This window comes from Anolis carolinensis, chromosome 1, assembly GCF_035594765.1.
Source record: "Anolis carolinensis isolate JA03-04 chromosome 1, rAnoCar3.1.pri, whole genome shotgun sequence".
NCBI lineage: Eukaryota > Metazoa > Chordata > Lepidosauria > Squamata > Dactyloidae > Anolis > Anolis carolinensis.
This window is the reverse complement of record NC_085841.1, coordinates 238,479,721-238,500,306: the sequence shown is the minus strand read 5'-3', so window position 1 is coordinate 238,500,306 and position 20,586 is coordinate 238,479,721. Positions and strand designations below refer to the sequence as shown.

Below are 20,586 nucleotides of genomic sequence, written 5' to 3'. Positions count from 1 at the left end.
GTTTGATAATGCCCAGGAATATAGCACCCAATAACACAAGATACTTCAGAAGGAATAATGGGGATGGCCATATTTTGTAGTCTCCCTCATACCTAACTAACTGTTGCTGTTTCCATTCTTCAATTCGCTTCTGTGATACCACGTCCCGATCATCATCACTGGAGCTGGAGTTTTCTTCCTCATCTAATTCGCGCTGGATGCTCTGCCACTTCTTCACAAGAGATGGCATCTTTGTCTTCGTTTTTTTCCTCTGTAGCAAAATATTTAGCAGCCTACCATTAACATCAGAGCTATGCTATCATGAGACTCTTTGTTCTCAGTCTGAGAAAAAAGCTTTTGTCTACTGGTTAGGATAATGTATTATAAGGCAGAACATTGCCTTATTTTATCAGGAAGGAAAATTATATTCTGATACTTTTGCTTAGACTTATATTGAAGCAGGTCATGTCAAAGTGTGATGGTGAACTTAAATGGAGAATGGTTAAGGAATAACTTTCTATTGTCACTAGTCATGTTATAAATATAGGGGAAAGAAGAATGCTCATCTATGTGAGGCCAAAAATAAACTCAACTTCTCTTATGAACTATAAAGTAAATATGCTTTTTGGCAGAAGTTGTCATAACATTTTAATTCTGATCTGTACTGGCGAATAAAGCAAACTCTTCAGCAAAGAAACCAGATGCATATAATAATACCCTACTGGGATCTGCACGCATCATCAAAAAACATCACACAGTCCTAGACACTTGGCAAGTGTTCGACTTGTGATTTGTGAAACGAAATCCAGCATATCTATCTTGTTTGCTGTGTCATACAATAAAATAATAATAATAATAATAATAATAATAATAATAATAATAATAATAATAATAATAATAATAATAATAATATCTTTATATCCTGCTTTTCTCCCTCATGGGACCCAAAGCGACTTACAACATATTAAAATCATGTAAACAACAATCCAAACACATCGATAAAAGTATAAAATATCATAAAATAAACAGTTTAAAGCAACAATAATATACATTCATTCTTGTGGTATCATGTCAGATCATATTGCACTTTGTTCTAGTCCATAAACATTATGGTGTTTCTCAGGGTTACGTCTCAGGGTTATTACTTTAAAAATTCCAGGGAGTGGGGCATGTTAAGAGACTGAACAAAATTACTACTTTCCCAGTGTATTTCTAAAATGCCGTGCCCTGAAGATGCAATGTATTTGATCTGTATTTGTCACCACTCAAAATGTACCAATTTCAATGCCTCGGCTAGCAAAGTGGTAGCGACTTTTAACTTTATATAGCTTTACCTGTTTTTGTTCTTCAAAATGAGAGAAGACACAACGTTTAACTACTTACTTTGCTGGCTCTCTTAATCTTCTTTGACTTGTCTGCTGGTAGTGCTTTCGGCGCATGGGGAGGCGGAGACAGTGGAGGGGGAGGGGGTGGCGGCGGCGGCAGGTGTTCTGCAAGGCTAGTGGTCGCAGGTGGGACTCCTTGTGAAGGAACTGACTGTGTGGTGCTGGCAGGAAGTCCCACAGGGGCACTACACTCTGGATAGCTGACGAGTGCTGGCTGGGTTGCACCAAGGTAATTCTGTTGCAAACTCACTCCTGAGGTCTGAAGGCCTATAAACATAAGAGAACAGTGGGAATACTTCTAAAATATTCTGCCATGAAGATCAACAACAAAAGTAGAATCAAAGGGATTACATTCACCTGTACCCATTACTGACTGGCCATAAAGTACTGGACAGCTTCCAATAGTTGCAGCTCGTTGTACCAATCCAGCATTCATTTCTGAAGCTTTCCTTTTTAAAGATTTAGCTGAGGGAGGTACAGATACGCTGGTTTCGGTACTAGTCTACAAGCAAACAAAAGTTTGATTTTTGTGAAAAGCCAGTTATCCCCAAGGAACACAATACAAATGCATTAAAGACATTTACAATCATTCCCTAAATCTGGAGTGGGCAAAGTAAAGTAAACAGGTTTCATGAGGTCCCCATGGCACTTCATTTCCAATAGTGAAAAAGAGGTTTTCTGCCAGATGGCCAGCTGTGCCACAAAAAGCTTTTGGGGAAGTGTACCTCACCATTTAAATGAGATTTTCTTCCATTAAGCCAAATCGTTTTAAGTGCTTTTTCTTGCCTAAAACAGGTCTGAAAAATAAAATAGGTTTTAAGTAGTAAACCATGTCACACTGAGGTTTCTTTTGGTGCAATCTGCCACTTTGAAGTGACAACTGTTTTCAATCTGGGAACGGGTGCTGAAGAAGGCAAAAATGGATCTCAGACTCTCCAATGTTTTCTACCCTGTCTTAGATAAACACAAAAACCAAGAGTGTGCTCAAACCCCCAAGGCATTCATGAAATTCTCAGTTTGTTCTAGAATATATGTGGCATGGAGATTTTAATAAATGACGCAAATTCAAGCAGCTGCAAGGAAATAATTTGAATTTATCTTCCAATATGCAAAATCCCAGTGGAAAACTTACACTAGAGCCAACAAAGAGGGGAAGCAAGTTTCACAACATAGAAGGTGAGCAACTACAGCAAGAGGTTATAACCTAATCTGCAATACACTACTAACAGTTACTGGTTTCTCCAAAGGCAAGCTGGCTAACATACCTGGCTATTGGCAACTGTTGGCCGGAGAAGAGGTTTCAGGACATCATCCTCCTCTGTCCCTGGTGCGGGTGGCTCCTCGTCTCCCTCATCCTCCATCTCTACTTCCTGTATTTCCCCATCTTCCCCTGGTGGAGGGGGAGGGGGTGGGGGTGGAGGAGGAGGAGGGGGAGGAGGGGGGGACTCTGGTGGCGGAGGAGGGGGAGGAGGCATTTCCAGGGGCAAAGGGGGCTGAAGGACAGGGACAGAGGGCTGAAGGACAGTCCAAAATGGACTGAGAGGCACAAGAGATGCAGCTGCAGCTTGATTCGAAGGAGTCTCTTTGCCAAGAGAACCTAAAAGAGAGACAAGTATAACAGTCTGGTTACCCCAATCTTGCACTGCCCACACAACATGACACCTGCCTCTCATCCCAGAGGAACATAATTTTCTCTAGAAAAATTAACCTTCTTATAATCTTAAATTTAAAAAAAGAATAGAAGAAATACACTTGCCACTTTCATATGATACAGTAAATATGTTGCATGAAACACATAAAAATGGACAGCCATCTTGAAATGCAGACAGAGGAATTATCCAGTCTATTATTTATTTATTTATTTACAGTATTTATATTCTGCCCTTCTCACCCCGAAGGGGACTCAGGGCGGATCACATTATACACACATAGGACAAACATTCAATGCCCATAAACACATCAAACAGAGACCGAGACAGACAGTCGCAGAGGCAATTTTTAACTTTCTCCTGAGGGAATGTTCGATTCTGGCCACAGGGGGGAGCAGCTGCTTCATCATCCACTCTGACGGCACTTCCTCATTCCAGGTCGTAAATTAGTTAAACTTGCCTCCCCACTTTTTTTATAAGTGGTACCTTATTTCCTACTTGATAGATGCAACTATCTTTTGGGTTGCTAGGTCAGCAACGAGCAGGGGTTATTTTTTATTTTTAATTGACGGGTGCTCACCCAGCCACGGGCTGGCCTCGAACTCATGACCTCATGGTCAGAGTGATTTATTGCAGCTGCTCAACAGCCTGCGCCACAGGCCATATTTATATCCTGCTCTTCTCACCTTGAAGGGGACTCAGAGTGGCGCACATAAAGGCACAATTCAATGCCATACAACACATATCCAGCAAATAAACATATACATTAAAACAACCGCTAAAAACATTTCAATAATTAAAATAATTAAATCACGTAATTCAATATCATAGCCCAGGCCATTCCAATTATCATTACACCATTCCAAATTCACATATTGTACTGCTATATTAACCACAAGCTTGGTCCCACATCCATGTTTTCAGATTTTTCCGAAAGGTCAGGAGGGAGCGGGGCTAATCTGATGTCACTAGGGAGAGAGTTCCATAACTGAGGGGCCACCACTGAGAAGGCCCCATCTCTCGTCCCCACCAACTGCACCTGCTGAGAGCATGGCCTCCCCAGATGATCTTAATCTCCAAGATGGTTCATAGAGGGAGATATGTTCAAATAGGTAATCTGGGCCGGAATCATTTAGGGCTTTATAGGCTAAAGCCAGCACTTTGAATTGTGCTCGGTAGCAAACTGGCAGCCAGTGGAGCTGACATAGCAGCTGGGTTGTATGCTCCGTGTATCCTGCTCCAGTGAGAAATCTGCCGCCCACTGAACTATTTGAAGCTTCTGAACAGTCTTCAAAGGCAACCTCACGTGGAGCGCATTGACTAGTAGAATCCTTAAACAAGAGTATTTCTAAAGAAGCATTCAAAGTTCTCCCCAAAAAACTATCACTTTTATCACTGGAATTCCAATTTCTGAAAATGTTCCCCAAATGAAGTGATTGGTTTTTGGGCAAATTCAACAAGTCCATTACCTGTAGTACTATCAGTAGATTCTCCGGATTCCGTTTTCTCCTTCAGTGCTTGTTTAGGAAGAGCTTCCGCTTTATTTTCTAGAGTTTGTCCCTCCTCTTCCTCCTCACCATCTGGGAACTCCCACTGGGACTCGCCTGATTGTTCGTTAACATAGAAATAGCGCCTATGGTCCCTAAATCACAAGAAAGAAAACAAGGTTTCACACTCTTGTCCCATCACTGACACACTTATATGGTCCTCTCCTGCGATAGCAGAGTTGCTTTCACAGGAAGAACCTCTTACAAAAGGACTGCTGTTCACAAAGGCAACAAACAGTTTTGAGGAAGGATTTGCACAATGGGCTTACTCCAAACTGTTTGCGGTGCTGACTCTGTGATCACAGCCCTCAGCCTCTGCTGCAGGAGCAGAGGGTTAGCGAAAACAGCTCGCTTATGGCTGGTGTGCAATTAATGGTTCAAGGATGCATTAGGCAATAGATTTTTTAAAGGTAGTCTCAGGGTTCATTTCCTTCCAGAATAGCAATAGAGAAACAGCCCAATTTATGAAAGATGGCTGCTCCCCCATGGACTGCTGCAGTCACATTTATGATACTCTTGGTGTCAGACATAGTGAATTGCTACTGAGAGGGAGAGGATCTGGGAGCTGAAAAACAAAAGAGCAAAGATTTCAAATAAACAAAAATAATCAAGAAAGCCAAATATAAGAAGAAATAGTTTTGTCTGACCTGCTGGCAGGAGAGAGTTATCTTGTTCTTCGTTGAGATCCTCGGTCAGTGAGCTTTCCATAAAGGCACAGGTGTTACTTGGGAGCGGAGTTCCTGAGATCCTGCAATGTGCACAGAGCTCTCGCATGCGCGACCCCCCAAGCCCGCCCTCCTTAGCGCATTTACACTCAAGAGTAAACACCAGCTCTGTCCAATCGCGGAATCAAATCCATTTCAACACACTTTTAAAAAAAAGACTTTATATCTCTCCAATTTTTGTGGCTGGCTCAAACTCTGTGTGTGCCAGAGGCTCTCTGCCCGCTCAGCACCGCTAAGTGCAGCCGCTCTCAGTCTCCAGATAGATGACGACACGTCGGCAGGTGGTGATGGTCACAAATCATGTCTGAGATGTCAAAGGTGAAAGGTGAAAGGGGGAGAAGAGTGCGTACCTGTCCCAGTGGCAGGACCAGCCTTTAGGGGCGGCGTTTATTTCATACTGTTTTAGCTGTTCAGCTGCATCTTGTAATTTGCGTTTGAGGTAGTTTCCTTGGAGAGCTCCTTCACGCCAGTCTGCAATACGTGTCTGTGGCAGGAAAGCAAAGGAAAATAAACCATTAAAAGCCTGTAGACAACTAGCCTTATCTATGCCATGTATAACTGAACTCTGAAATTCTACACAATAAAAGCCTTTCAAAACAACAGCCAGGACTAAAGATACAAGACATGATCAGGAAAATTACAGACCCTAGATTGAGACACAATGCTGCACTAATGGAATTAGTTTTAGGGACAAGAGGTGAAAGAGGTTTAATAATGCTATAATACATGAGCTTCCTAGATTCTCATCACACTACAATGCTGCCAGTAGTTTAACTTCCTATACTCCATAATTTGTTTTCAAGAAAAGGTAAACTTAAGTTACCTCAGTCTGCAACAGCAGCATGTGGAAGTTAGAGATGGACTGCCTATTGATGCCCAAGAACTCCAGCTTGCTTATCAACATGTTGGCCAGCTCTCCAATCTGAAACTGCCAGAAATAAGGCAAGCAAGGGGTCAAGAACGCATTGTCAGTCACAGTACACAAAACTACTGCAGTACTGCCTCTGAAGTGTACACACATCATCTGTTTTAACAACACAATGTGCTACATGGCGATCATATTTCACAGTTTTGAAGTTAAAGAAGGTGGAAAATAGTTCAGGTTTAACAGGACCACTCCACCTGGCCTCAGTAGCTACCCTGCATGAATGTTTGTATAATGTCAAAGAGAGAGATGGAAATGTGTAGCCCTCTGAAATCTTCTGTAGAGGTAACTCATTATCTAAGATGTCTAACACAACCACTTCTATTTGCACACAAAAAAAGAGATTGTTCCACTTTTCATTCTCTAAAAGTAGCAGCACTTATACACATAAAGGGTCGGTTTTGTAAATAATGAAAGGCAAATGTGTAAGTGCTGTTTCTGACCATGTATTGTTAACATAGATCCTGGTATATTACATTTCAATACTGTATTTCCAAATTAGCATTGAGAAATATTACTTTACAGGCACAATCTAACTCAAGTTGTAAGTTCAAAACATATTAGGAGTCACATCAAGAAGTTTATAGAAATTAGAATAAATTCATGTTCTCTGCCTAATAAGCTACAAAGATCTGAATTTCTTCAGACAAGATTAAATAGCAGTAAGAATCAGAAAGGCATACAAATCTCTTTCTCAAACTGAACAGATCCTATTCTTACCATGTGACAACCAGTTATTCAACATGCTGACTTCTAGAAAAACAAGAGCCAAGTCACCTTTCCACAGACTGTCTTGTTGACACAGTGACACTGCAAAATGCAGTAAACTGAATTGGCTATTGTGTAGCAAGAAGAATAAGTTCAATTAAAAGCTTGAACACGGACATATAATGTGAGTATGCCATCCAGTAATATTGCCTTAAATATTTCCAAAAGAGCATTATGCTCTGATTAGCTAACACTACCTTTAAGTCTTGCTCCTCTTCTTCTACCTTGGAAGTGACTTGTGTTTTTGTTTTGTCTTGCGGTTCCTCTGTATCTGGCTCATGGTCTGAGTTCTCACCGCCTACTTCAAGGTCTTCCTTCGCCGCTGAACAGAAAGCAAGGCAAAATGTTTGTTCTGTAAGAGTGAGTTTTCAGCAAACTTTCATCTTTACTATGGATGGTATACACAGATAACAAGATTTAAACAGTGTGGGTTGGATTCAACGTAGTGAAATTTATTTACTTTACATACAAAAGTAGGCCCTCTAAGACACTGCACTGAGATCATTGCAGAATGAGAAGCTTTGGAGCAATGAGCAGTATCTCCTTAAATGGATGGTATAAATAAGGAATATGTCTGGTATTCATAAAATACAAGCTTCCCTCCTCAGTACTCATACATGTAACCGAAGAACTGAAAAGAACCCTTGGCAGAAAAAAAATCTGGCTTACTCGTTTCTCCAGGTTCAGGACTCTCTTGACCTGTCTTGCTTGAACCCCTGCTGGTGGATTCTGGGCTGGCAACTCCAAAGAGCTTCCATTTCCCTGGCTTTGGTAGCAATCGCCGTGCCAGGTCTGACTGACTTCCGTCAGAAAGTGGACTGGAACCTGAAATACTCCCATCGCCTTCTTCTAAAGCTCGCAGTTCTGCCTATAAAACATTATCATGACATTAGAAAAGCAAGGATTACTCCTATTTTCAAAGTATCTTCAGCCATGAAGATCTCTAGGTTTATGACAAATTCCCTTTACTTTGTGCAGCCACCTGTCTCCTTTATTTCTTTCAAGCCCTTCAAGACCTGATGTACAAAGACAGCATTTACCAAACTGCTTCAGCCCTATTTAGCCTATTTCATGGTTGTCTAAACTTTCCATTCACACTACTCTTTTAAAAAATCATGACCAGTTTTACCCCTTCCCTGTTTTATTAATCTGTGCATCCTGTGGATAGCTACTGTGTCCGGATATAATTAGATGTGTATTTCCTGAACCATCCTTTCTAAAAGCATATTTCCTATTGTACAGAAGGTTTCACAGATCAAAACGTTTTGGTTGTTTCAGGTAGCAAAATTAACTGATATCAGGGAAATACTGAGGATCTAGACATTTAGTTATTTTCCAGAGCTAGCAGTGACAAGTGCCAGTATTTTTACCTCTTCTGTGACTTTAATCTAACAGTGCTTTGCTGAAAAACTGAAGTGGCAGCACACAGCACTGCCATCCCTCCATGCCTCATCTATGCTACTCTGACATCCTGCTGGTGCCTAATTCCACTTTTCTCTCTTCCCTGAGTGCCTCCCTTCCCTTTTTAAAGGGACAAGGAAGTCTTGTATGGCACTGGTTCTGCACTGGTAGTCACTACTATTTCTCATATCTCTGCCCAGGGCAGTTGGCAGCTCCTTCAATCAACTATCATTATAGGAGAGGCACCATAACTCATACTGCTTGCTCTTGCATAGTCAGTTGTGTTTTTTTGTGACCAGTCACTTTTGCAGTCCCTGCTTATCCAGAGCATTCTATGCTGTGGCTCCTCAACAGGGCTATAAATCTCCATTTCTTTCATTCTTATAGGCAAGACTGGAAAATGGCAACAGTTTTCAACAGTAGTGGTCAGTAGAGAAAAAACAGAGTTGCCTCAACCTTTGACCCTTAACTTTCCCTCTTTCTTAATGAAGCAATAGGAAAGGGAGTAGAGGCCCTAAGGAGCACTGCAATACCCTCCTCTAACTGTGACCCTTTCTCTTTGCAGCATCACAGGTGGCAATTCCTCTTGAGTGTAGAGACAATAATACCTCAGATGATGGTCGTCCCAGATATAAGACATCTATATTTTAGATAACAGGCCATTTGTTTTCTTTATCTCAGGAAGATGAAAACCCTACCAACACGATAAAGAAACCATCAACCTAGCCAAATAAACAGAATTAACTTAACCCATTACATATAGAAGTTAAAACAGTCTATATAGCTGCACAAGGTTCACCTCTATAATCAGTCTGAGGTAGGGAAATGAACCCTATTTTCTCATTTGTTGGGCTCAAGTATGAGTCCTTAAAGACTATTGTTCTACATGAAAGAGGCTGCATTTCACCCCACAGTCAAAACTGTAATGTTCTATGCCTGCAAAAGAGCACTATTTCCCTGTGAGAAAATGTTTGTATAAGTGTTTTGAAAAACATAGTTGATACTACTTATCATAGTTTGGGATGAATGAGGCAATTCGCAATAGTCCACCCACCCAATTTTTGTATTTTCAAAAATTCTTTCAGGACTTCAGGTATGGTGCACTTATCAAGTGAAGAGGGAGGAATGGCTATACAACATTTCCTGCCTTTCTAAAATGTAAACTATAATGTACAAGCTACTGTACCATTGCAAAAGGGCTTTCACAGTAGATTATAACAAATAAAAACACAATGAAATAATGCCTTAAAACCAAAACAGTTTGATGGCAATTAGGAATTACAGTAGTCTCTCGCTTATCCAACATAAACAGGCCGGCAGAATGTTGGATAAGCAAACATGTTGGATAATGAGGCGGGATTAAGGAAAAGCCTATTAAAAATCAAATTATGTTATGATTTTACAAATTAAGCACCAAAGCATCATGTTTTACAACAAATAAACAGAAAAGGTAGCATTATGTAGTAATTATTGTATTTATGAATTTAGCACCAAAACATCTCAATGTATTGAAAACAATGACTACAAAAACACTGACTACTAAAAGGCAGACTGCGTTTGATAATACAGGACGCTGAATAAGCAAAGGTTGGATAAGCGAGACTCTACTGTAACTAGAACCAAAAACACACAAAATCACTCTCTCTCTTTTTCAATCAATGCTCTTTCTGCGAGTTCAGATTCAAAGAGTAGCATCCCAACAGTCAGACCACACTAACGTAGTCTCATTCAATCAATTGTTAAACAGTGAGTTGCCCCATAGATAAATCTCATGGATAGGATGGATATACTTTAGTCAGGGCAAAAATAGGACCTAGGCCCTTTTAGGAAAACAAACCACCTACTGGGGAGGCAATAACTAAAATCGATATAGTTATTCTTTCTCATAGCTTTTTACAGGAATGGGGAAAAGCGCCTCCACTACAGAATCAGATACTATGCTAAAGGTTCTCAGGAAAAGTCTTAACAGTCACATTGGAGCCATCTTAGCTCTAGATTCTTGCACAAAGCAAGTGTTTGGACTAGACAGCCTAAAAAGCTCCTCCTTCTATTGCCCTTTATTCTATATAGACTAGAAAGTATCTGAAAAAGGACTTAAGTTGAAACATAAAACATATTCAACACTCAACAATTATACCAGCATCATCCCAACAGGTATGTTGACGTTAAAAAGAGCAAATGCTGTGTGAAGCATTCATATGCTGTTCAAGAGAGCAAATGCTGTGTGAAGCATTGCAGGCAGTTTCTTGGAAGCTCCTGCTTCTTTCTGAGCTCTCACGTACCTTCTTCCTCTCCAATACCATTTCCAGCTCAAGAGTATCCTGCTCCTCTTCTTCCTCGGCACTCTCTCCTGACTGCACCACACTACATATGTCCTCCTGGGAAGGGTCTTCTTCAATATCTCGGTTGCTTTCTGGCTGCTTATCAGCAACTATTGCTGTCTGCTCTGCTGTCATGTCTTCTTCCATTAATGGTTCCACCTCCTTACAGATAACCTTCCGCCTCCAGCGTTCCTCCTCTTCCTTCACCACTTCTGGAAGTAATGGAGCCAACAGTGATGCAGCTACTCCCTTCTTCTCTTCTTCATTGTTTGAAAGGGCTTGGATACCCTCATTCAGTTCCTTGGAAATCAAAAAAATCATCAATAACTACATTACTGTCCTGGGGTACAGAAAACAATGGTAGCAGTTTTTACATGATTTGGGGGAGGCCTTTGCACTTGAGCTGTTGATAACTTCAGGCACAGGTCACATATGCTCTAGGCAAAATAATGACAAATAGCTCTGCACACATTTAGGTGGGTGGGGGTGGGGACACCTCATAAAGAAGATACTCAACAATATGCAAACTACTCTGTGTTAACTGTGTCAGTAGAGCTCTTAGAATGATAGAGCTAGAAAGGACCACACAGGGCCATCTAGTCCAACTCTATTCTGCCATGCAGGAATACATAATAATAACAGTAATAATAATACAGTAATTATTATTATTATTATTATTATTATTATTTTATTTCTTACCTGCCTCTCCTTATGGCAGGTTACAGAATTAAAACACGTAAACATTGTAAAAATACCACAAATACACATATTAAAATGTATGTTTATAATCAAAGCACTCCTGACAGACGACTACCCAGGCTCTGTTTGCAAGGTCCAAAGAAGATCACATTCAAAGACTCATATTTTGCTGTTGAACACCTCTTAGTGTCAGAAGGTTCTTATGATGTTTAGGTGGAATCTCTTTCCCTGTATAATCCATTGCTCTGTGTTTTAGCCTCTGGGGCATCAGAAAACAAGCTTGCTACATCTTAAATATGATATCCTTTCAAATATGTAAATATGGCTGTCATGTCACCTCTTAGTCTAAACTCTTTTTCTTACATTTTGACACATCAAGCATAGAGACTACTATTCAGCATCTTGAAAACTTCAACAATGTGAAGAAAAACGTATTTCTAAGTGTCATTATTATTCTGCAATACTTTAAAATATGTGACTAATCAATCTAGATTCAGAAACCAGAGGCACATGTTCACAGTTTCCAGTAATCAGAATGTGAAACCTTTGCAGATCATGAAAGTCTCATTCAGGCCCCTGGTATTTGCTAGTTTGAAATAAGAATGTACAGAAAATGAACCAAGGAGCTTGTACATGCAAAGCACATGCTCTTCCACTGAAGTATAGAATCCCTTCTGTCTCAAGAGCACTCTTCTGAATTACTAAGATATAAGTAGTTCTCCCTCAGATCCTCCAGAGCTATGCTGTTGAAATGCTTTGCAAGCCGCCCTGAGTCCCCTCGGGTGAGAAGGGCGGGGTATAAATGTTTTAAATAAATAAATAAAACAAGGCTGTTTTTGCTATGGGTGATTAACATCCATTTTGAGATGGAAAAAAATCAGATGAGAATACTGTCCAAAGCAAATATTGGAGTGGAGAACTCTAGAAAGTATGAGAGCAGAAAAGAAATATTTGTGTTAAGTCAGTCATGCGGATACCAACCTTCTTTGGCTCACGCTTTACTAGAGTCCTCCGTCCAGTGTTCGCAGCAGAAGCAGGAGCAGGAGCAGCACCTTTTCCCAGGGAAGTTACATCAGCAACTATCTGGTAGTTTTCATCAGCATCTGTTACAGAACTAACAGAAAAAGCATGTGTAACTAAAAGAAATTAATCCAGCAACAATTCAGTCTTCAGTTCAGAAACACTCTTACCTCTGGTAATGTTGGAGACCTTGAACCTGTGTAGCAAGATACTGGGGTAGTTCCCACGTAACTTCATTTGTTTGAATGTTCCAGTAATAGTAGCAGCCAGTGTTTTCATCCCAAACCTCCTGCCAGTCTCCCATCTCTACTCCCACTGCAGAAAGAAAACAAGTCTTTGTTAAGCTGGTCCTCTTTTCCCAGTTGCCTGCAAATAAATGCAAACTGCTCCACCAAGTATCTTCACCTTGTTCATTGAAAAAAATTAAAGGCTGTCATGGCCTTACAAGCTCAAATTTATGGCCTGAGGAACACAATCCTAGGGCTACGGTAAACAGCAAATCTTTCTATGTGAGATCCTCAACAATGATATATTCTTAGAAGGGAGAGATCCAGCAGCAGATTCTTCATTCACTGTCTCTGCCAGCATTGTAGACGTTTCTAGGATCGTATGCTGACTTTATAGTGGGGCAAAAGGGGGCACTTGGTGTGTGGTTCTAGTACAGGATGGAAAGAACCTAGATCCAACAACTTTCAAACAAGGAGAGACATCTTTCAAAAGGGATATAAACTAAGATGCACTATGGAGACCATTAAAAATGTTTCATTCTCATTCTTGAAATGGGATGTGGTTTTGTTTGTTTGGTTTCACTGTATGTATACCTTATGTTAAAAAAAATAGCATTGTGGACATTTGGGCTTTGCTGGCAAAATCTCAACAGCATTTTGAACATATCAAAACCTCTAAAACTGAAACCCTCCCTCTCCTTTCATCTTTTCAGGCATGCAACCCCGGGCTCTCAGTTTTCAGAAGCACATCACAAATTAAACTATCTCAAGACAAGGGAATACATGGAATATTTATCTGTACTATGACACTTGCAATGGAGTACTAAAACAAAAAAAAAAAGCCATGGAACAGCAGAAGCTAAACAGAAGCTCACCTCCTGCTAGTGAGCACTGAGTATCATACTGCCACTCAGGAACCTGGTCTGTTCCATTTGCAGTTGCCAAAACATGACTGGTGGCAGAGTCCTTGGGCTCTGGGCGTGGAGGAGTTGGAGGTGGAGCAGTGGCAGGAACAGTGGCCTCCACAGGTTGGGAAGGAGCTGTAATTGCATCTATTTCCTTTAAAAAAGAAGAAAGAAGACTTCAGAGGAACATTACTTGACTCAAGTAAGAACATTTAACACAGATAAGAGGAATTGTGGCCCAAAACTGACATGATCACAGGAGTTCCCAAACACGCCCACAAGCTTGTTCTGTTGCTATCCTCAATGAGTGATCTGAGATGAAGGCGTGTCATTTTAAATACTGTGAACAGAATCAAACTATGTTTTGCAGGCATGAAAGCTGCCACGTCAAATCAAGCCTTGTTTTACTTGTTTGGTGGGTCACAATCCAAACTGGCAAGATCTGGCCATGCTCACCTTGCTCAGGTCCCGCCCTGTATCTTTAGCCCATCTACTGCTGGGCTGCATCCTCTTTCTTAAATTAGATTTTGGTCCATGGACCAAAAAATAATTCCCTAATCCTAATTTAATCGTTTGACAATGATGTAGAAAGAGAACCTGGCCACTAAATGATTTGAATTAGGATTCTTGGCTCTTTTAAAACACTCATCTATCAGCAGTTTGTTTCTTCCTGTCTGTCCTTGAATCTTTTATGAGTTAGTTTGTATGCTCCATTTCAGTTCCCAAAAGAAAGTCACTTTATGAACCAAGACACAATTCTTACTAACCGCTAGGAAGTTGGCAAGGGTGCTGTCAATGTCCGCTGAGTTATTGGCATTTGCATCTGCAGATTGTGCTGGTTTTTCAGACATCTCACTATCTTCTTCATCGCTGTCTGCATAAGCACCGAGCAAACATAAGCCACCTGGAACATAAGTCAACATTACAACTGCTGACAATACACGAGTGTCCTGTTATAGCTTAAGCATTCAGCTATTGGAAAATTGTTAGCTGTATTTTAACAAGCTTGACAACACATTATCTACTATTCACTTACACCATGAATGCCACAAAAGATTTTTTTTTCTTTGAAGCACGGTATCCTGAAACCGAAGTTCTGAAATTGTAACTAATCTTGCTGATGCAAGCTAACAGTTCAGAGGAGGAATTCTGTGTCAAGAGTGTGCCGTGTATTAAATTTGCATTTCAATGTGCAAAATATAAATTTCAATATGTCTGATTCATCATTAGTGCAGGAAAGAAAATCCTAGGAAGCCACTTCTTACTTATTTAAAAAGTAAGAACACAGAGTTCATGCAGACTGGCTTCAAAGAAATATGTGCACACACATAATAAGTAAAGAAGATGGAAGCACTCAGTCATGAATACAGCATAGTCAGCCATATATAAACTAACTATTTAATGGTGTTTTTCATATTAAAGATTAAAATTATTTCTTGACAAACTTCAAGTTTTTAATTTTGAAAAACCTGCCCAGTTAAAATATAAATCCTTAATACAACTAGAGTTGTACAAATCCTCTAACAAGCTACAAAAAAACCAAATCTCCACTATTTATTAAGGTAGGTATGTTAAAAAATAACACTTAAGACATCAATGAAACATAAAGAAGTTAGCTATTTTTATGTGTAACATTGTTCTTTAACATCAACAGAATACGAACAACTTGACTTTTGTAACTGCAATTTTCCCCAACATACTTGTACATTTGACCTATTACTAATGAATTAATTTAATGTAGCATTATTTTCCTACCAATTAACAATTGCAAATCAGGAAACTGGAAAAGGTGGTACCTGTTGGTTTGACAGCTACAGGCCCAACTGGCATGTTGGCTGGGGGTGGATTTGGAACTGTCCTTGGAGTCTCTTCTGTTGCTTCAAATTCATCTGGAAAAGAAATCAGATGTAAAAAAACATTTCAGAAGTATATCTCAAGTTTTATACAAACTGCTACACAACCAATAAAATGAGAACACTGGTATTCTTATTGGCTTTAATGGATACTAAAACACTAAAGGAACTGGGATAATGCAAATGATGGCCCATAACTATTTTTGTGCACAAGTAAAACTGGGCATAATTTGCATATTTACTACTTTACTATTTATATAATATGAAAAGAACAAAAAGAAGCAATGACCATAATTTGTACCTTTCTGTACAATGGCAGTACAAACCACACATCTACAAGGGATAAGTTCCTGGACTTTGTATGCTTACACAAAACCATGGACAACAGCAAAATCTATTGAAATGAAGGACTTTGGGCGCAAGAAGACTATGGAGTCACACTGGAAGCCCTAGAAAAAGATTTTTTCAGGTAAATGAAACCATGGCTACTAGTCCTGCACATACGGAAGTCATGCTTTCACACTCCCACAATTGTGCTTTATCGCTAAGGCCTTAACAATATGCAGAACTGTATTTGAAGAAGTAGGTTTATCTCACATGAAATAAAAGCCATTAGTCCCTGCCACATTTTTTCTCCCCCTTACTTCTTTCTTTTCATGCTAAGAGACTAGTTCATTGCAAAGAATCTCTTAGGTGATGACTATGATATTGATACACAAGTTTTGTGTTACCAGATGTATATGTGCTCAACATCATATTGGCACTGAAGAAAAGACAGAACAGTAATTAACTGAGGGTACACATTGTATGTCCTAATGATCTACTCCAGATTGGGGATACTCTGTGGCAGCATGACAAGTGACATGGAAGACAGCAGAACAAAGGAGAATAATAATCCTACCTCCTTATTTATTTATGTATTATTTATTACAATATTTATATCCCGCCCTTCTCACCCAACAGGGGACTCAGGGCGGCTTACAATAAAACACCTATAAAAATTATACAGTGCAATATAAATCAGTTAAAAATTATTATTAACTTACATCAGTATTCATAAAACACATTATAAAATACAGGTAGGCGGTGTTCAGTTCAAAAAACTTCCACCATCACCACCACTGAAAGCACGTGTGTGCATGCTTTCAAGTCACCTGTCGATTTATGGCGCCCCTATGAATTTCATATAGTTTTCTTTGGAAAGAAATGCTCAGAGCTGGTTTTTCCAGTTCCTCTCTCTGAAATCCAGCCTTATATTGTATTTGTTGGGGTCTCACGTCTACGTACTAACCAGGGTTGATCCCGTTTAGCTTCCAAGATCAGATGAAGTACCTTTAAAGTATTTAGACCTTATACTGACCATGTCCTATATCCCAATTCCCTCTGCAAGCAGATGAAGTTCCCTTTCATTTATAAGGGATTAAGTTTGGATCCAACTCTGTGTCATTAATGACTCTGCATTTTTTCAAGTATAATACCATTGCATGCATTCACCAACATGCTCCTTGAACTCTCATCAACAGTCTTCCTACTACTCTTAAAAGCTAGAATATTCGGGAGGACAGCCAAGACATTTTCACTTCCTCGCCCTTTGCGTTCTCTTTACAGGAAACAGGCTATAACACACTGAGTATCAGACACAGAATAGACTAGGCTAAAGCAAGAAGCCCACAAAAAGACAGAGGACCCTTTCAGTCATAGCACCACAACTATGGAACTCCTTTCTTACAGCACCTCTTCAGGAAGGTACTGAAAACATAACTATTTAAGAATGCTTTGAACACTGAGGCTGTGATGCTTTTGAAAAATTATGACAAGGCATATAAAACAAACATCTACAGAGATTCAAACACTTCCTCATACCTGGTAGATGATGCTCTTGTTCATTCTTCCCAGCATTGTTTGCACAGACCAATGTTGCTGACACTCAATATGCCATTTATATGTGTGGCTCTAATGTACCGCCATCCAAGTAATATCAGTAATGAGCTTAAAGCTAACCTTAAAAACTGTGGCATAGACACCAAGAACTGGGAAGCCCTGGTCCTTCAGTGTTCTAACTGGAGGCCAGCTGTTACCAATAGTGCTATGGAATTCGAAGACGCACGAATAGGGGGTGAAAGGGGAAATGTGTCAAGAGGAAGGCGTATCAAGCCAACTCTGATTGGGACTGCCTTCCACCTGGAAATCGATGTCCTCACTGCAAAAGATCATGCAGATCAAGAATAGGTCTCTACAGTCACTTATGGACCTGCCAAGACCCTACACTTGGAAGGTAATCATACTTGGACATGAGGGATCGCAGATGATGAATAAATACCAGTGAAAGAAAAATCCCCTAAAACCTCATAGTCTACATTTCAATAATGCATTGCATAGTTCTACCCTGCCAAAAATAACTTAGCACACTCTTTTCATGAGCCGTAGATCCAATGTACACAGATGTTTCCATGCACACTTGTAAATTCCTGTAAATGTGTCACTTCAAGTGCTTTAGGGCATCTTAGTAATGTATATGATATATATAGTGACCTCTCTGAAACTAAACAGTATGAGGTCACATCAGTGCCCAGCAGGAGACCATGTAAGAACAAGGTAGGACAGAAGTGTAACTAATACATAAATTAACGATGAAAGCAGCCAACAATAAGATGAAACTGACAGTACATCATTTATACTAGAATTGCTGCTGACTACAGTTAACAGGGCCAGCATTTACAAATATGTCAGCACCTTTGTCAATATTCCCCTCTTCAACCACTTTCAAACCACTATACACCAGAGGAACTGTGCAGCCAAATTACCCCTTACCTTGGTGAAGAGATAGCATCAGCTCATGCCAATATCACATATGGCCATATTGATCTGCAATCCAATTCTATTCAAGTTTACTCAGAAGACAATTCAAATATTTCCCATTATGTTTACTCCTAAATAAGTAAAAGGCCTGTGCCCTCATAGTGCATGTGTGCATATTTCAGACAATAGCTGTAATGGTTAAGTTAAAACTCTCTAATCCAGAGCTTTCCAAACATTTCATATTGAGGACACTTCTTTTAGACATACATCATTTCACAACACAATAATTCAATTTTACTAGCAAACTAGAAATTAAACCAACTCCTGGTATGATATAAAGACACACATATAAACTGTAATAAGGAAATATATGCAGACACAAGATATATCACAAAAACTCTCATTTATATTTTGAAAAATATATTATTTATAAGAAATATGTATTTCCAAGGTTTGTTAAATTTATGCAATACACCTGCACACTGTGGCCAACACACCGTGTTGCGACACACCATTTGGAAAACTCTGTTTGGAAAACAGTGGTTTTGGTTTTAATCAGGGGTCAATATTATACATTAATTCAAATGTGGTTGGACTGGAAGTCCCAGCATCCCTCACCAGACTATGCTGGCTAGGAATAAGGGGAGTTGCAATCCAATAACATCCGAGGGGCTTCATATTTTTTCCCTCTACAATCCAAATTAGTCCCAATTAACGGGAGACCTTTCAATAAGGCAAAAGGCTAACGCTGAGTGGCTGTCAGTTTTTGGGATATGTGGCCATTAACGGGAGCCCATGTTGCAGAAGCATTATTTCCTGACATTTCGCCTATATCTATGACAAGCATCCTCAGAGGCCATGAGGTATGCTGGAAACCAGTCCAGTGGGGTTTATCTATCTGTGGAATGTTCAGGGTGGGAGAAAGAACTCCTGTCTGTTTGAGGCAGGTGTGAATGTTTCAATTGGCCACCTTGATTAGCACTGAATAGTCTTTCAGTTTCAAGGTTTGGCTGCTTGTTGCCTGGGGGAATCCTTTGTTGGATGGTGTTAGCTAGCTGGTGTTCTTTGTTTACTGTCATGATTTTAGTGTTTTAAAATACTAATAGCCACATTCATTTTCATGGTTTCCTCTTTTTTTGTCTATTGTCTATATGCTTGTGAATTTCAATGGCTTCTCTGGGCGTCCCCTGGGCAACGTCCTTGCAGACGGCCAATTCTCTCACTCCAGATGCAACTCGTTACTCCTGACATGAAAAAAAAGCTTCTCTGTGTAATCTGACATGGTAGTTGTTAGAGTGGTCCCGCATTTCTATGTTCTCAAATACAGTAATATGCTGTGTTCAGGTTGGTTCATCAAGTGCTCTGCTATGGCTGACTTCTCTGGTTGAATTAGTATGCAGTACCTTTCATGTTCCTTGATTCATGTTTGGGTGCTGCATTTGGTGATCCCTATATAGACCACCAACTGCATGGTATACGGTAGACTCCTAAAACCACTCAGAAAAGAACATCACCTTCCAACAAAGGCTTCCCCCAGGCAGTAACAGCCAGGCCTTGAAACTGAAAGGCTATTCGGTGTTAATCAAGGTGGCCAATGAAAACATTCACACCTACCTCAAACAGACAAGAGCTCTTTCTCCCACCCTGGACTTTCCAGATATATAAACCCCATTTGTCCAGTTTCCAACAAACCTCCCAGCCTCTGAGGATGCCTGCCACTGATGTAGGTGAAACGTCAGGAGAGACTGCTGGCCATAAATCTCAGACAACTCACAGCAACCCAGTGATTGAGGCCATGAAAGCCTTCGACAATACACTGAGTGCAAATTAACGAGAGACCTCTCAATAAGGCAAAAGTGATAGGCTAACATATTGCGATTGATTCCACGAGCACTACAGCCCCTCCCCGCCCGAGAGCCTCACTGAGGTTATGCTTTTCCAACCGCAAAACTGGAACAAAAAAGGACGGCGAAATAATGGGGGGGAAAATATTCAGCGACTAGCGGTAGCAGGCCTCTCGGACATATTGTAGTTTTGGGGCTGGTTGGAAGGCCAGGAATCCTTTTAGGCGGAGGGAGAGAAGGGAAGAACTCCCAATTCGGGCCCCCGCCCCGCCCGCCAGTAGGCCGCGCGGCCTTCCCCAGGCGCCCTCACCGGCCTCCGAAGCCGAATCCCCGTCCCCCGGCGCCGCCTCTTCCCGGCCCCCGCGAGGCCCCGGCGGCGAGAGTTGCAGGATCGGCCGCCGTCCCACCGGCGCCACCCGCGACTTCTTCCCCATTCGAGCCGCCTGAGGCGCAGAGAAAGAAAGGCAGGGAAGCGGCAGGATGCGCGACGACAGCAAAGCCTACCCAGCGGAAGGAGGGACCGGGGCGCGCGAGGGCTG

General features: G+C 40.7%; 1 protein-coding gene across 2 annotated transcripts in view; it reads right to left on the bottom strand.

The window, feature by feature from the left end:
• The window catches only part of fnbp4 (formin binding protein 4), a 22,617-nt gene extending 2,031 nt beyond the window's left edge, over positions 1 to 20,586 (bottom strand). The window contains exons 1-16 of one of the 2 annotated variants that reach the window (XM_016994654.2): positions 20,358 to 20,585; positions 15,348 to 15,440; positions 14,319 to 14,455; positions 13,522 to 13,705; positions 12,590 to 12,734; positions 12,381 to 12,513; positions 10,662 to 11,000; positions 7,648 to 7,846; positions 7,176 to 7,300; positions 6,109 to 6,213; positions 5,636 to 5,769; positions 4,483 to 4,655; positions 2,630 to 2,961; positions 1,722 to 1,866; positions 1,363 to 1,631; positions 93 to 250 (exon numbers count right to left, since the gene is read on the bottom strand). In XM_016994654.2, coding sequence (XP_016850143.1) covers positions 93 to 250; positions 1,363 to 1,631; positions 1,722 to 1,866; positions 2,630 to 2,961; positions 4,483 to 4,655; positions 5,636 to 5,769; positions 6,109 to 6,213; positions 7,176 to 7,300; positions 7,648 to 7,846; positions 10,662 to 11,000; positions 12,381 to 12,513; positions 12,590 to 12,734; positions 13,522 to 13,705; positions 14,319 to 14,455; positions 15,348 to 15,440; positions 20,358 to 20,481 — 2,795 coding nt within the window. In that variant the 5' untranslated portion in view covers positions 20,482 to 20,585. Of the gene's footprint in view, positions 1 to 92; positions 251 to 1,362; positions 1,632 to 1,721; positions 1,867 to 2,629; positions 2,962 to 4,482; positions 4,656 to 5,635; positions 5,770 to 6,108; positions 6,214 to 7,175; positions 7,301 to 7,647; positions 7,847 to 10,661; positions 11,001 to 12,380; positions 12,514 to 12,589; positions 12,735 to 13,521; positions 13,706 to 14,318; positions 14,456 to 15,347; positions 15,441 to 20,357 lie in introns of both variants that reach the window. The other variant, XM_016994656.2, reaches the window with a different exon arrangement.